The sequence below is a fragment of the Typopeltis vanoorti genome, chromosome 8, assembly GCF_054136105.1.
Source record: "Typopeltis vanoorti isolate ZY-2024b chromosome 8, IOZ_Tvanoo_1.0, whole genome shotgun sequence".
In the NCBI taxonomy this organism is placed as follows: Eukaryota; Metazoa; Arthropoda; class Arachnida; order Uropygi; family Thelyphonidae; genus Typopeltis; species Typopeltis vanoorti.
This window is the reverse complement of record NC_143556.1, coordinates 143226513-143243296: the sequence shown is the minus strand read 5'-3', so window position 1 is coordinate 143243296 and position 16784 is coordinate 143226513. Positions and strand designations below refer to the sequence as shown.

The 16784-nt window shown below is 35.0% G+C and overlaps 1 protein-coding gene across 1 annotated transcript in view; it reads left to right on the top strand.

Moving 5' to 3' along the window:
• Cad74A (cadherin 74A) overlaps positions 1–16784 on the top strand; it is an 850889-nt gene that overhangs the window by 122478 nt on the left and 711627 nt on the right. Inside the window, exons 10-11 of the mRNA XM_090396473.1 lie at positions 3176–3364; positions 7570–7737. Of these exons, the coding sequence (XP_090252599.1) occupies positions 3176–3364; positions 7570–7737 (357 nt within the window). The remainder of the gene's footprint in view (positions 1–3175; positions 3365–7569; positions 7738–16784) is intronic.

The window sequence follows — 16784 nt, the reverse complement described above, 5'->3', positions numbered from 1 at the left end:
AATGAATCTGTCACCTTATCGGAATAAGGAAGTAGATTATAAAACATGACCTTCCTTTAGCTGTCCGTCATTCAGGCTGTCCATCAAAGAGAATACCACTTTTGTAAACAAAATTCTGGATCCTAGTTCTCACTAACCTTTCCAACACTTTAATCAATGACTGACACACAGATATACAGATTGGGCTATAAATTGAAGCTTGAGTTCTGTCACCTCCATTATGAAGTGGTACAATCTTACCTTTCTTCCACTCTTTTGGAACTTGACCCAACTCACCTTAAACAAGTACAAGATGTAGGACCTCCTTTTGCTGTGATGACTACAGCAATCTTATGGGGCATACTTTCCACAAGTGTATGATAGTGATCAATGGGAATTTTGAACCATTTTTATTGTAGGCATGTAATGAGGTCCTGGACTGCTGTGGGGCAGACATCCCTTGACCTTACCTGACACTCCGGTTCATCCCACAGATGTTCAGTAGGTTTGAGATCAGGGCTCTGTGGAGGTCAATCAAGTGTGGAGATGTTTATGTTCACAACCCACACAGTCACAGCAGTAGCCTTATGACATGGTGCATTGTCTTGCTGAAAGAGACAATGATCGGTTCCATAGAAATACCACAAAATAGGAAGCATTACCCAGAACATTCATATACCTCTCAGAGTTCAATGTTCATGCATCACAAACAGAGGTCCGAGGTGAAACTAAGAAAAACAAGATCATACCATCACACAGCCACCTTTGAATTTCAAAGTTGGGGTTATGCACTCTGGTAAGGGATGTTCACTGGGCATCTGCCACACCCATGCCTGTCCATCTACTCAGTAGAGTATGTAGCATGATTTATCATTCTATAATAGCTTTCCTAGTGTTCTCGTTCCACTGTAGACAACAATGCACGTTGGTTCAGATAATGCATATCGTGGTCCTATCATGGAAACCCATGTTGTGAGTCTCGGTTCCAAGTGTTCTTGTACATATTAATGTTCCAATTGATGCCCAGAACTCCACATTCAACATGTTTACTAACAGATGGCAATTTTTACATATTATCTTCATAGCACCCTATGGATTTGTTCGGTGATGTGTATGGTGGGTTATCCACTGTGGATAATACTTGCATTAACATTCAATAGCAACTTGAACTGTATAAGTCCAGAAGAAAATCGTAGTATAACAATCTAAACTGTACAAATCCAGACTTTATCAGAGTTTGTTGTAGTTTTTTATTTATTTTATTTATTACTCAAATTAAGTAGATATTGAATCCCACATTATTTCTTAGCCAAATAAGAAACTCAAAGATAGGAAATCTAAGAGTTTCATGCCAAATATAGAAACTATATAAAGTTTCGGCGAGTCCAAGCATAAGCCAACACCTGGTAGTACATGCTGGGGCAAGTATAGTAAAGAAATAACCTCCATATATATCACTGCAACCTCAGTATTTACATCTGGGTCTACCTTCTCACTGATGAGACCTCAATTAAGGTCGAAACTGGTCTGGATAGTGACCTCCTCCCATAATGTATTACTGCACATCTCCTAGGAGATGTGTTTTACATTATGGGAAAATACTAAGGACAGTGATCTGAGCTTAATCCTCCTTTACTACTAGTTGCACCAGCATGTACTACAAGGTGTTTGCTTATGCTTGGACTCACTGAAACTTTATATAGTTTCTATATTCAGCATGAAACTCTTCGATTTCCTATCTTAGAGTTTCTTATTCAGCTAAGAAATAATGTGGGATTCAATTTCCATTTAATTTGAAATATTTTGCATCACCAAAGTGAAGCCTTTTGGCTTTTTATTTCAGTTTTATTTATTAATTAATTTTATTTTATTTTTTATTTTATTTTTTATTTATTTATTTATTTATTTATTTTTTTTATCACTAGCGGTCAGGCTAAGAAAAAGATCAATTAACAGTATAGATTTAATTTACCTTTATAGAGTGCAAGAGCATGTAGCTTGGTTTCCTATACACATGTATCTTTCTGATGATGACCTCGATACAGGGTCGAAATGTCAAGTGTTATTTTATTAATAATAAGTAGAATAATCATTTCGACACGTGTGCTTTGTGTCCCTAAATTCTAAATATGGATGCTGATCACCGTGTAACCTTAAAAGAAAGGATGTGTATTGTAATGATGGTGCCATACCACAGCAAGTGATGAGATTAGAGATTTGGGAGTGATAGTTGACAGTAGACTGTAGTATAGTGGGCATATCGCTAGTTGAATATGCCGCATGTCATAGTGCTACTATGATAAGAAGTACTCTAACATGTTGGGATAAGGAAGTGGTTATGCACTGGTCAGACCAAACTTGGACTGTTGTGCTCAAATCTCATCACCTGGTTTTCAGTGTAATGTGGAGACATTGGAGAGGATCCAGAGGCAAGTGATTGAGACAATGTCAGGAATTTGGAATCCTGGCTATGGAGATAGGTTGAAAAAATGTGGAGTGCAACACCTTGCACTTGCAGAGTTTGGTGATAGTAGGAAAAGAGGTGATATGATAGAGACATTTAAGTTAGTCAGAGGATTTTATCGTATTAATAAGATGAGATTATAGAAAGAGTAGAAGGTGAGAGTCAAAATACTATAGATCATCCCTGGCAGTTATGTAAGAGTGTGGTGATGAGAGGTGTAAGGAGTAGATTTTTTTTACATGAAGAATTGTCAGTGAATGGAATGCATTACCAGAGTGTGTTGTTAATGAAAGGAGTGCTAAGAATTTTAAGCTTCGGTATGTAAATATGTTGTCAGTTGATTGAGCCCCTCATTATGAGTCCTGACTCCATGAAGCATGTAGTAATAATAATAATTCTCTTTTTCTTCTTTTGTTCAGTATAGTGTTTTTATTATCATCTTTGGTGGTAATAGTTTTAGTGGTGTTAGTTTTCTTTCCGTGTAAATATAACTATCCTGCCAATTTTATTATTCTTACTAATTTTGGGTCATGCAGCTTACATGCAGAACTTTTTTTGTTATTGTTTTTTCCTCATATAGTTTTATAAATGCTATATCAATCAACTGTGTACTTTGATATGCATCTGTGGGAGAAAGGAAAAAAAAAACAGCCTTTTTTATATGTAAGTAACTAAAACATTAATAAATATAAGTGACCAATGTAGTATTAATACCTGTTCCAAATTTCATAGGCTACAGAATTAATAGAGGGGAAACCAACAGGTGATTCAGTTTTCACAAATGTAACAATAGTAGTTACTGATGAGAATGATCAGATTCCATCTTTCAATCAGAATGAATTTAATGTCACAGTTCAAGAAGATATTAACAGCAATAATCCACTGCCAGGTTTAAATATTGTTGTCACAGATGCTGATGTGGTAAGAATATCTTTAATTTTCTTATTATATATGGAAAATACTCTTAAAATTTTGAAGTTTTGTATTTAACATCTTTAATACTTTGCAGTTTAATATCTGAATTATATCCCGTATTGTATACTATGTTTTCTTCTTTTCTCTGGTTGATTTTCATGCTGCTAGCAGCTTCGTGGTTGTGTAATTTGCAAACTGTATGATAGTGAAACATTTCAATTTCAGCATAATATAAAGTTTTAGTATAATGAAACATAAAAAAGAAAGTATAAATCATTTTTAATGACAGGATTTATTCTATTGTTATGCTCCTGTTGTAAAGTAAAAGAGAGAACTATAAGAAGTAATGCTAAGTCCGGTTAGAAAGATTTAAGAAGGTTGGTAGCTGGAAGAGAGGAGGAGGTTTCTCTTGCTTAGTACAAGGTTTTGCACTTTGATATGTAGTTGTGGAATAAAGTTTCAGGAGCATCCTTAGTGCCTGTAGACGTTTTAGCTAGTTTTGATGTAATTTTACACTTAGCAAATATTCCCATTATTGATAGATTGAAATTATTACATAATGAATTTCCTCGCAACTTGTAAAATTGCTTAATTCGCTATAGGCACAGGTTATTTTTCTTCACAAAATAAGTTTTACAAAAAATATTAACTCCAGACCTCAATGGAGTCAAAGACTCATGTCAGAGAAGGTAGTGCAGTCATACATAAAGCTCATCAACTAATTCAATGTATGTTGCAAGTTTTTCCACTTGGTTATACTATAAATTAAAGATACCAAGAAATTTTATACTTGGTTTAATCCTTTATCCAAGTGTAAGAAAACAAAGTTTGCACCTGAAGTATTTTCAGGACTGGTGCAACTCGTATATGGAAGCTAATGACTTCACATCACATCACTTGTCTTAGTATTCCATAATGCTATGCATTATCGGAAGTGTCAGTACCCAGACTGGTTTTGACCTTTATTGAGGTCTCATCAGTGGGAACCATAATGCATAGCATTACACATGTCTGCAAGATTATGTGCTTTGCATTATGGGATACTAAGGCAAGTGATTAGAAGTCATTAGCTTTTGTATAAGTTGCTCCAGTCCTGAAAATACTTCAGGCGCAAACTTTGTTTGCTTACACTTGGATAAAGGATTAAAACAAATGTATAATTTCTTGGTATCTTTAATTTATAATTCAATGTATCCTAAAGGTATTTAATGTGTCCGCATTCACCACTCTCAGGCAGTGCATTTCACTCACCAACCACTCTTCATATAAAGAACCTGGTCCTCACTCCTTTGTTCACACTCTCCTTATGCAGTTTCCAGGAATGACCTCTTGTTCTGTCTCCCCCTTCCACTCTATAAAAAAAAATCAACTTCTGTGTTTCAGTCATATTTTCTGTTATTCACCAGGCTTTGCAAATTGCATTTCCCTCTGTCTTTATTCATACCCCACATTACAAAGATCTTTTTGAATCTTCTCTGGTCTAACATATTAAAATCATGTAACCTAATATCTGCACAGTAATCCATACGAGGCCTTATCCAATCCTTATTGAATATAACTTGTGCCATGTGGCTCCTGAACTTTAGGTCCTTGTCCACCACCACCTCCAGATCTCTCATCTTCTCTATCTCCTTCAGAGATTCCCCCCCCCCCCGTGTATACTTTACATCCCATCATTGCCTACCAAATTTCAAAATCTTACACTTTGCAACATTGAACTGGTAGTTCCACTTAACTGCCCACTAATACAATCTCTTTCATCCTGTATCATCCTGTAACAAAATCTGCTTGACTCCTCATTATTCTCTCCCAGTTTGGCACCATCTGCAGACAGTTGAATATCTCCAGTTAATATACAAGTTAAACAATAATGGCCTCCAAACTTTGTAACATTCCACTAGTGACTTTCTTCTTTCAAAATAATACCGCATTCCCATACACAACTTGCTTTCCCTTTATTCCCTTCTTCCTTCTCTTTTCTTATCCTATCTGTCTCTATAACAAATAGAAACAGATAATTCCATTCATTTCTATTTCTATCAGGATATCTTCTTTATCCATGTTTCACTTTTTCGAACAATTTTTGAGTGAATCATCTGACTCAGTGAAACATTCCATCTCCCTTATTTCTGATACTCCTGGCATTTGTATATAAACACAGGAATTCACTTTTAAGCCTATAACCATTCCTACCCATGCCACTTGTTGGTTGTGATTTCTCCATATCACGGTTACCCTATTTATTGACTCAGACTCACTGTTCCCATTATCCTAAGCCATCCTATTATTATGATTCCCATCCCCACACACACATTTGCTGCTACTTCCAGCATCCACTCTTCTTATACTGTGTCTTCCTATCCATCCCAGATCCCTATTTCTCTGTCCATCTTACATTATTCTTATCTCATCATTATCTCTCACATTACTACCACTATTCCCATTTGCAACCACTTCAATCTCACCAGTTCCTCTCTCCTGATCTTTCATTTCACCTCTTACTTCCTCTGATCTTTTGCTCACATCACTCATTGCACTTTTTTCTATCAACAGTCTTTCCAGCTGACTCACACCTTTAAATTTGACCCATCACTTTTATTCAAATCCATCTTTCCCTCCATTGCATCCAATATTATTCATGATTCTTGCTCTGCATCTTTACTCATTGCAATTGTACCTTGGCAATATTCTGACTACCTTTCCTACCACTCCATTATCTTTTACCTCCACTAATCCATCCTTCCAACCATATCATCTGTTCCAACAACCACTAATAACTCTTGCTTGTTTACTTTTCATATACAACACATTAACTATCATATCCCTCCTGGAAAACAGATGTTGTGGGGCTTATCATTTACCGCACCTCTGATAATGAAATTTCCATACATCACTAATGTTTAGTCATTCCTCACCTCTTTTTTTATATTTTCCTTCATTCTATCCTTTTACACACTTTAATTCATTTCTACCAAATTTCTAATTTTACCTACCTTATTTTTCATTGCTTTTCTCATTCTGATCATCTCGTTTTTCAAGTCTTGTTCTTGATGATATAATGTATTGACATCCTGACAATCACATTATCTGTCATTCCTACATTCTTTCACTTTCCCCTTGTCATTATTCATTCTGTTAGCTGTATTTTCTTTCACTTCTACAATCTCACTCACTTTTGTTCATTGATTTATACAGTCTTTTGCTCCTGCAGTTATTTTCACTTTTGTTCCATTAGTCAGTTTGGATTAGAGGATGAAACTATATGTTATTTAATGAACAGTGACCTAATGACTGGTCATTAAATATTTCAGCTGTATCTTTTACAGTGTTGCTTGTATGCTGTTATGCTAAACTTTTCTTCTTCATGCTGTTTTCTCCATACATTCCTAAATGCTAACAATATCACTTCCTTTCTAATATCTTCATTTTTAATATGATTCTGCCATTGATGCCACCTATTCACTCATCTAATTTTTCACAGAACCCTCCCATTATAATCTCCAGTCTTCACTCAGTCAAACAGTTATATTTCTGAGCAATGAATATCTTCCTGTTCATTCTGACTTCTACTGGCCATGTATCAAAAGAACTCCTGCTTCTTCATACTACTCATTTTGTTGATTATTTTCTCCATAATATACATCATTACATCGCTTTAGTTTTAAAATAAGTTAAAAATCAGATAGAAGAAATATTCAATAAGTATAATAAGTATTTTATACTTACATGAAAGAATAGAAATTCATGGAAATAGGTTATGATGGATGTTACACAGCACAAATAAACAGTGAAGCACATATGCAATATCTCAGAATGATATGAACTATTCTTTTAACATTTCCATTAATGTTTGTTTTATGAATCATTCTGCCATTAACTGTTTATACATTAAGAAATCTGTATTTTTGATGAATTAAGCCATAAATCTTATGAAAATTTGCAGAATAAAGACTTTGTTTTAATAATTATGGTTATTAAAAGGAAGATCTATGCTAAATCTATTTTGCATAAGTAGATCCAGCTTTGTGTGAATGTAGTAGACAAGAGAAATTGACCTCTTTTATTTTGAAATTTGATGTTTAAAGTGAAGTTTTTATTAATGAGTCTTTTTTGTGTATGCCATCATGTTGTCATTTATTAATTTTTGTGATAAATACATTGTGACAAAAATAATAAGCTAAAACTTATAGTTGATTCCTGTTTGATTTTAGGGTGAAAATGCCAAATTTTCTCTTCATTTGGAAAGTGTGCTCAACTCAGAAAATGTGTTTGCTGTTTTTCCCACAACAGCTGTAGGCAGAACACCAGTTATCATCAAAGTTGCAGATACAGAAAAGCTTGATTATGAACAGTTGGACAAGCGGCTTTTTGTATTTCATGTAAAGTATTTATTTATTTATTTTTATTTTTTTCTTGAAGAGAAACTTTTGAATTAAATATTGGTTAGATGGATCAGAGATTGGCTCTCTGAATGATACCAGCAGGTTGTGTATGACGGAGCAGTGGTACAAGGGTAACTGGTGGTGTGCTCCAGGGTTCTGTTCTTGTTCCCCTACTGTGTAACTTGTTTGTAAACGATATATCATGTGGACTAACTAGGGATCTTCAGTTATTTGCTGATGATGCAAAGTTGGGAAGAACTATAAGTAGCACTGCTGATGCAGAATTCTTTCAGGAAGATTGAAATATACTTTTTACTTGAACAAAAGAGTGGGGTTGTAGTTTTAATATCAATAAGTGCAAGGTGTTGTATTTTGGAGTGCAGATATATAAGGCTGTGTATTATATCGATGATGCTGTACTGCAGGAAGTGGATGACATTTGAGATTTGGGAGGGATGGTTGACAGTAGACTGAAGTTTAGAGGGCATATTGCTAGGGTTGCAAAGGTTGCACATCGTAGTGCTGCTATGATAAGAAGTACTCTAATATGCAAGGATAAGGAAGTGGTTGTACCACTGTATAAGGCACTGGTCAGACCACACTTGGACCATTGTGCTCAGATCTGGTCAATGTGATATGGAGACATTGGAGAGGGTTCAGAGATGAGTGACTAAGACAATATCAGGAGTTTGGAATGCTGGCCATGGAGAGAAGTTGAAGAGATGTGGATTGCAGAGTTTGGTGGATAGGAGGAAGAGAGGTGATATGATAGAGGTGTTTAAGTTAGTGAGAGGATTTTATCAGATTAATCCAGAGGGGATTATAAAAATAGTAGAAGCTGAGAGGGGAAGAACTAGAGGTCATTCTGGAAGTTATGTAAAAGTGTGGTGAAGAAGGGTGTGAGGAGTAGATTTTTTACATGGAGAATTGTCAGTGAATGGAATGTATTACCAGAATTTGTTGTTAATGCAAGGAGTGTTAAGGACTTTAATATTCTATATGATAAATGTGTTGTCAGTTGAATGAACCTCCCACAATGAGTCTGTCGACTCAATGGAGGGTGTAATAATAATAATAATAAAATTCTCATTTTAGGAAACAAAAGAATGTATATAGCTGTTTAAGATTAAAACTTCATAGTAACTGCTTGCACTCCACTTGTAAAAGTTACAAGCATATATTACGATAGTCATGAACTTTGACAGCTTTTTGTACACATCACTATCATCTGAATAGATGGAATCCATCTCTGCTTTCTTCTGGAGAAACTTCATCTTTTTTTTCCCATTATTCATTTTGACATTTCTACATGTTATTCGTTTAGTAAGATTTATTTTAACAAACTAATGGTTATTTTATTGGTTTATTGTTATCCATTTATTTATTTATATATTTTTACTAAACCTTTGTTTCTTTTGCTTCATAATCTGAAAAAGAAAAAAACAATTTAGTTGTTGTAAGTTTTCCCACTTGGTTATACTATAAATTAAAGATACCAAGAAATTATATACTTGGTTTCATCCTTTATCCAAGTGTAAGCAAACATGTTTGCACCTGAACTATTTTCAGGACTTGGGCAACTCGTATAAAGAAGCTAAGAATTCACATCACTTGCCTTAGTATCCCATAATGCAAAGCACATCATCTTGCAGACATGTATAATGACCCTTCCCATAATGCATTATACATATCCGAAAAGGAGATCTGTTTTGCATTATGGGATACTAAGGCAAGTGACGTGAAGTCTTAGCTTCTTTATACAAGTTGCCTCAGTCCTGAAAATAGTTCGGGTGCAAACTTGGATAAAGGATTAAACCAAGTATATAATTTCTTCATCATCATCAAATTCCTGATACATATACCCTCAAGGGGGTGTACAGAATATGGCAGTAATACATGAAAAATTTACATCAGTACTAACTTCCTATCTACAATTTTCCTCCAAATCAGTCTGTTACCTGTCAAGACTTCAACATTATCAAATCTTATATTTCTATCTTCTAAGGCATTTTTTACAGTATCAATCCACCTATATCTTGGTCTTCCTCTGGTCTTTTTCCTGCCAATCTGGCAGAGAACACTTGTTTTGTTAATCTTTCCTCTCCCATTCTGTTTCAGTGACCATACAATCTGACATTAGCTCTGCTGACCCATTCCTGGATGCTAACAATGTCAAGTTCTTTCATAATATCCTCATTTTTAATATGATATCGCCATTGATGCCATCTATTCACACCTCTAATCTTTCTCAGGACTCTCATATCTGCAGTCTCTAGTCCTTGGTCAAGTGTTTTACTTCTGGCCCAGCTCTCAGATCCATAAGTTAAAACTGGTTTGAACACTGTCTTGTATACAGCTAATTTAATGTTCTGACTAATTTCTCTCTTATTCCATATGCATTTGTTCAGTTGACTTTCTACCATACCAGCCTTGTTGATTCTGTTGCCTATTTCCATATTTAATTTACCATCTTCACTAAAAATGGTGCCTAAGTAGTTGAAATGTTTCACTTGTTCTGTAGGTTCTCCATTCACAATGCAGTTGATATTTTCAGTGCTTCTGCCTATTTTCATTGTCTTTGTCTTGTTATTGCTGATTTCATACCATATCTATTACAACAGTTATTCAATTTAGTTAAGGAATCTTGCAGACTTGTAGTGGATTTATTTAGAAGTATAACATCATCCGCATAAAGCAAAGAGCTGAGATTAACAGCTCCAATTTTGATATCCAGTTTAATGCTACTTTCCTTCATAATGTGATCCATGTAGATAATGAATAACAGAGGGGATAATGTACATTCTTGTCTCACACCAGATTTAACATTGAACCATCTTCCTGTACTTTCTTCAATTCTAACTCCTGACTTACAACTCAAATAAAGAATAAGTATTGCTATATAATGTCCCATTGATACCATATAACTGTAGCCTTTGTCATATGCCAAAAGTCATATGACCAGATCGACAAAACTTAAATACAGATCTTTGTTATATTCCCACGATTTCTCAACTATTTGTCATAAAGTGAAAATGTGATCCTGATAGCTTCTATTTGGCCAGAATCCAGCTTGTTTTCACCAAGCTTCTCTTCCACAAACCTTCTCAAACATTTCTCAAGTATACTTGCACAAATCTTACCAGGAACACTCAGTAGAGAAATCCTTCTGCAGTTCTCACATTCAGTTTTATTTCCATTTTTATGTATGGGTACTATGAGAACTCTACTCCAATCATCTGGAATTCGTACCTCTATCCAGGCCTTTTGAACTATGCAGTGCAGCCACTGTAAGACTTTTATACCACCATACTTGGCATTTCCTTTCGAATATTATCTACTCCTGCTGCCTTTCCACATTTCAGGCTTTTGATGGTTTTTTCTACTTCAAGTATGGATATGTATTCATGATTGCATGCCTGGTCAGTATTTTTTACCATGGTGCTGTCATCACTGCTTGTTTCATTTAGCAATTTTTCAAAATAATTACTATATACTTCAAGGATATCTTTTTCTCCTGTTTTCAGGTCACCTTTATCATCCCTAATTCCTTTTACAGCACTTTTTCCTCCATTTCTGAACTTCTTCAACAATCTTCAGAATATCTTGCCACCTGCTTGATATTTATTTTCTATATTCTTACCAAAGTCTTCCCATGGCTTTTGTTTATCTAGTTTTACACAGTATTTAGCTTTCTTACATTTGTCTCTGTATTCTCTAGAGTACAAGCTGACTTATTTGCCCGGAACTTTTGATATGCTTTCTTCTTTTCTTTCACTGCCTCTTTAACTTCGTGTGTCCACCATGGAGTTCTGATTTTTCTATTCTTACAGATAACCTAACCACATGCATCTGTGGCTGAATTGATCAGAGTTTTCTTCAGAGCTTGCCACTGAATCTCCAAGGATTTATTCCTGTTCTCAAACTCTTTCATTTTTTCTTGAATTATGTTTGTGTATTTTAGTCTACAGTTCACATCTGAGAGCTGCTCAATTTTAATTTGCTTTAAAACTTTCCTACATGTTCTTCTTTTCAATATGCAATTCAATTTTATCCTGCTCAAGACTAAATGGTGATCACTTCCAATTTCAAATCCTCTGTACACTCTGGAGTCCTGCACCATAGAGAAAACATCACTGTTGACAATAACATAGTCAATGAGACTTTTCTTATTCCTTGCCTATTCTCTCCATGTGAATTTTGTACATATTTTTTGTTGGAACATTGTGTTAGTAATAATCAGTCCATGTCCTGAGCAGAAATCTAAACAGGTGCTTGCCATTATTATTATTAGCTTTGCTCTTTTCTCCAAATTTTCCCAAAATATTTTTGTATGTCTCACAATCATTTCCTACTCTGCTATTTAGATCATCAACAAGGATCAACTTTTCCTTTTTCATTGTGTCAGTTGCTTTCTCTAAAGCCTCAAAAAATTCCTGTCGTCTTTAGTGGAACCTTCTGTGGGACTATAGACACAAATAAGTCTCATTGTCCGGTTTCCCATTCTGATATTTGCCCACATCACTCTACTTGAGACTGCTTTCCATTCAAAAAGATTAGCCTCGTATTTAATGTTGAACTATAATATTTTGTATTTATTGCTCAGAAAGATCTCACCAGTTTTTGTCTCTTTTTGTTTCAGTTACTCCTATTATGTCGATCTGGTACTTATCCTATACCTCAGGTAGCTCCATTTCTTTTCCATTCAGGCTTCTTATACATTTTGTTATTACCGATCTTGAACTCTGGTGATGCTGAGTTAGGGCGTGTTTTAGGATTTGTTCCTGTAGCCGACTTTTAGCTGGTTTTAGAATTTGTTCCAGTAGCTGACTTTTAACTGGGCGATGCCCCAGCCAGCATGATATTCTGTCATATTGTACCCTCATTTTATGTTTTGGTTTAAGCCAATAAGAATACAATTTGGTCTGCTAAATCCCAAATTACCAGCCCATCCTTGTTTGTTCAGTATCCAGGGTAGATACCTAACAGGGCACACCACGAGAAGGTGAGGATTAGACATTAGGTCAGAAATCCTGGTTGGTTCTCTGCATTCCTTTAAAGGCTATGTGGAGGTCTCCTCTTAGTTATATAGTTTTGACTCTTTAGCTCCCCTATATAATTTCTTGGTATCTTTAATTTAAAAAAAAACTTAGATAACTTTGGTATTAAAATACACTCATTCCTTCCTTCTGCTGTTTTGCAAGGTATTAAAATACCTAATTTATATTACACATGGAACATCAGTTGGATATGAGTTTTAAAAGAGGTATACCATGAGTAGGCATATCGATACAAAATTAATAACGGATTTATTAATTTTGTATCGATCAGTTGGATATAAAAAATGTTATTATGCTAGCAGAAATACTTTCTTTGTTTGTGTGATAGAATGTTATAGTATCTTCTATAAGAGCAGTAGCAAGTTAGCAGAAGTTCATGCCAAAAATATTCAGTCTAGAAGCAAATACATGTGAAAAGTGTTTTCATCTTCTTTATATCAAACTTGGGCTTACTGCCCCAGCACTACTCATTTGTATGAAGTTATTTCTGCACATTGCAAAATGTTTTTAATTGCAGTTTTTAAGTTTAGTTATAAGCTGTTATACTTTTCTTTTTGGAGAGCATGTTTTTGTTTCAGTTCATTCATTTGTAATATATTCTTTCTATAATTAGTTATCAGCTTGTTTTATTTTATACCTTTTCTAATCTTAACTTTGTACTTTGAATATAATATTGGTATTTTTAGAATGAAGATGATTATATGGCATCCTGGTTGGTCAGTTGGTTAGCATATCTGTCCTCCAACCAACAGACTGCAAGTTTGAATTCCTGTGTGGCCATGGATGTTTGTGATTGTCTTTAGTCCAGAGATGAATTTTATCATCTACTGTATAGCCACCATCCTTCTTACTTGAAAGCTTGAAATTTTTGAAAAAGTTTCATTTTTGGGTTTGAAAGCAGGGTTTCTAGACCATCTAAAAAACAAATTACAAAAAATATAATAATATAAAATGATTAAAAGAACTGCTTAGCTTGCCCACGGTATTGTTATACTATAGGCTTACAACCTTTCGTGTGTATGAGATACATAAAAAAACATAGATGATATGTAACTAAAAAAAGAATTATTATTTATATGTTGCCAAAGTTAAACTTTTCAAGACAGAGCACACATAAAGTGCATTCATAGCACAGCTGGAAGAATGATGAACCCTTTGAGTGGAATCTTTATATGTTTTTTTTTCTGAATTGAAAGTGAGTTAGCCAATCTCGTATGTAACAGGAGGTAGCAGGGTTTTTTCTCCTGAAAACTCGGGTTTTTTATCCCACTTCAAGACAAGTCGGTCTTGATAACAAATGCATGCAATTAATTAAATTAAGGGGATATTAGATCCCACATTGTTTTAAAACCAAATAAGAACTCAAAGATTGGAATCAGAGAGTCTCATGCCGAATATAGTATAAAAAACTATAAAAGTATCGGCACAGTATAAAGTTTTTTATACTATATTCGGCATGAAACTCTCTGATTCCAATCTTTGAGTTTCTTATTCGGTTTTAAAACAATGTGGGATCTAATATCCCCTTAATTTAATTAATGTTTATATCGCCAAAATGAAGCCTGTTGGCTTTATATATATTTAAGTAAATGCATGCAGTTTTCTGACAAAACATACTAGTGGTGGTGGGTAGTAGATGGCATTTGTTAAGGTGAATGGTAATGGTACTTTAGTGGATTAAGTGGGAGATTGAGAGTTGTAGTAGGTGTCCTCCCTCAATGAGTTTATTACCTCCTTGGAGGTGTCACATAATAATAATAATAATATATGTACATGAATAAATGAAGTTAAAGAGGAAAAAAACAGCCTACTAAAATAAGTGGACATGATTCAGTACTCTTGTCCATTAGGCTGAAGGTCTAAAAAAGAAAACTTCCAAATATAAGGCAGTTTTTATTTATTGAATATCTTTAAGGAAGAAGCACTTCCAGAAAAAATCCTTTTATATTTATTTATGTATACTAGGTGGTTTTTATTCAAGAGATTCTGTGATAGTATCTAATAGCACCTAAAGCAAGACTTGAACCATAGTGGTGAAACCAGATGTATGTTCATTTTCTGAATTCTTGATGTTTGGTGTCTTATCAATGTGGCCAAAACAATCAGCAGTATTTCACACCAGAAAGATCTGAGATTAGTAGCTGATCATTAAGAGTGCAGGAATATGGACTTAATTCTGAAGACATGCCAAAAATGGTCCATCTACATGAAAATCTTAATAAAATAACAGAAAATGGCCTTCAGCAGATCATATGCCTTCCCCCCCCCCACACACACACAACAAAGGGATATGAAATAATTAGTACACTGAGTGTCCTAGAGAGAGAATTTGACAAACTTTGATATTTTTACAGAAGAAGAAGAAATGATTGACACTGGCCTTCCACAATTTTCAAAAAAGAAAAAAATCCAAGACTAAGTTGGGAAGCCAGATGATACCAACAAAAAGAAATAATGAAAACATGCCTACAATGGAATTGTCAGGGATACTGACAGCACTAGATGTCATCAAGGCTCTCTTGCAGAAGTATAAACCAATATGCTTTTGTTTGCAGGAAAGGTACCTGAAGACAGTGATGATCTAGCTCTCTGTAATGTTACCATCATTTAAAAGGACAAGACAGGGAATGGACCTGCCCATGGGGAAGTTGCCATTCTTATGGACAATCAGTGCCCTCTTCCAGAAAATCCAGCTTAATACCAGTGTAGAGGCAATTACTATCTGACTCTCAGCCAGAAACATAATAACAGTATGCTGAATCTACCTTCCAAATTCTACAGATATCTCTCAAGATGACCTTCATGATGATGGTGATATTGGCATATTGCAGTTGTCATCCCCCTTTACTTTTTAATGGAGGATTTAAATGGATACAGCAGTCTATGGGATAGTGCTGGCACAAACATCAGAGGTAGAGATGTATGTTCAATAACAACAACAGTCTTTGCCTCTTAGGAGACGAGACCTTTCACATGCCTACCTAAACATTCTCTACCATTGACTTTACTTTCTGTTCACCTTCTCTTTTTGCACTGTTTGGGCTGGAAACTGATGACAACCTATTTTGATAATTTTCTCATGATATCCACTTTTCTGCACGGGCAACCATGTACTACATCATAGATATTATTGTGGAAAATTGAACATCTCCTATCAGTATGTATGTATGTATTCTTATGGCAAAGTCAGTGATGCAGCAAATTGTGTAAAAGGTCAAGATGACACCACAAGCTCTGAGAACTTCAATTCCTAAAACATGTAGTCAGTTTCCACATTTTCCTAAGTCATGGTATAATGATGATTGCACAGCATTCAAAGAAGCTACCTTTGTTGGACTATATAATATCCATTACATGATTGTAAAACAGTTGTCACCATTATCCATAGATCAACTGTTGCACCTTTACAAAAGAATTTTCTGTGAGAGCATATTTCCAGATACCTTGCAAAGGTCAATTATTATTACCTTTCCTTAGCCAGGAAAGGATCTAAAATCTCCAAATAACTATCATCCTATTACTCAGTCCTGTTGCTGCTTGTGCAAGATTCTTGCACAAGCAGATAGGTTCGAATCCTGCAATGGGCATGGATGTTTGTGATTGTCTGTGAAAATACTATGTGGTGGTGGATGTGGATGGGGTTTGCTCTAGTTGGTGGAGTGAGTAGTGGAGACGGCGAGTTGTAGAGTAGGTGTCCTCCCTCGATGAGTCCTTGGGCGTGTCACATAATAATAATAATATTCCTCCAATTTATACTTACAAACAAATGACTCATTAAATGATATGATGCACCTTGACTATGGGTGTCAATTAACATCTTTCCAAGTAATGTACCCCTTGCCTTTGTCAACCAAGTCTCACTAATGCAAGTAACTTTTGCCCATGCTGAAACCAATGCCAGAAAGTCATCTCTCTTATTCCAAATATTTCTGGCATTAGTAATCATAAACTTCAGTACTCCATTCATCCTGCAATCTCCTTTACACC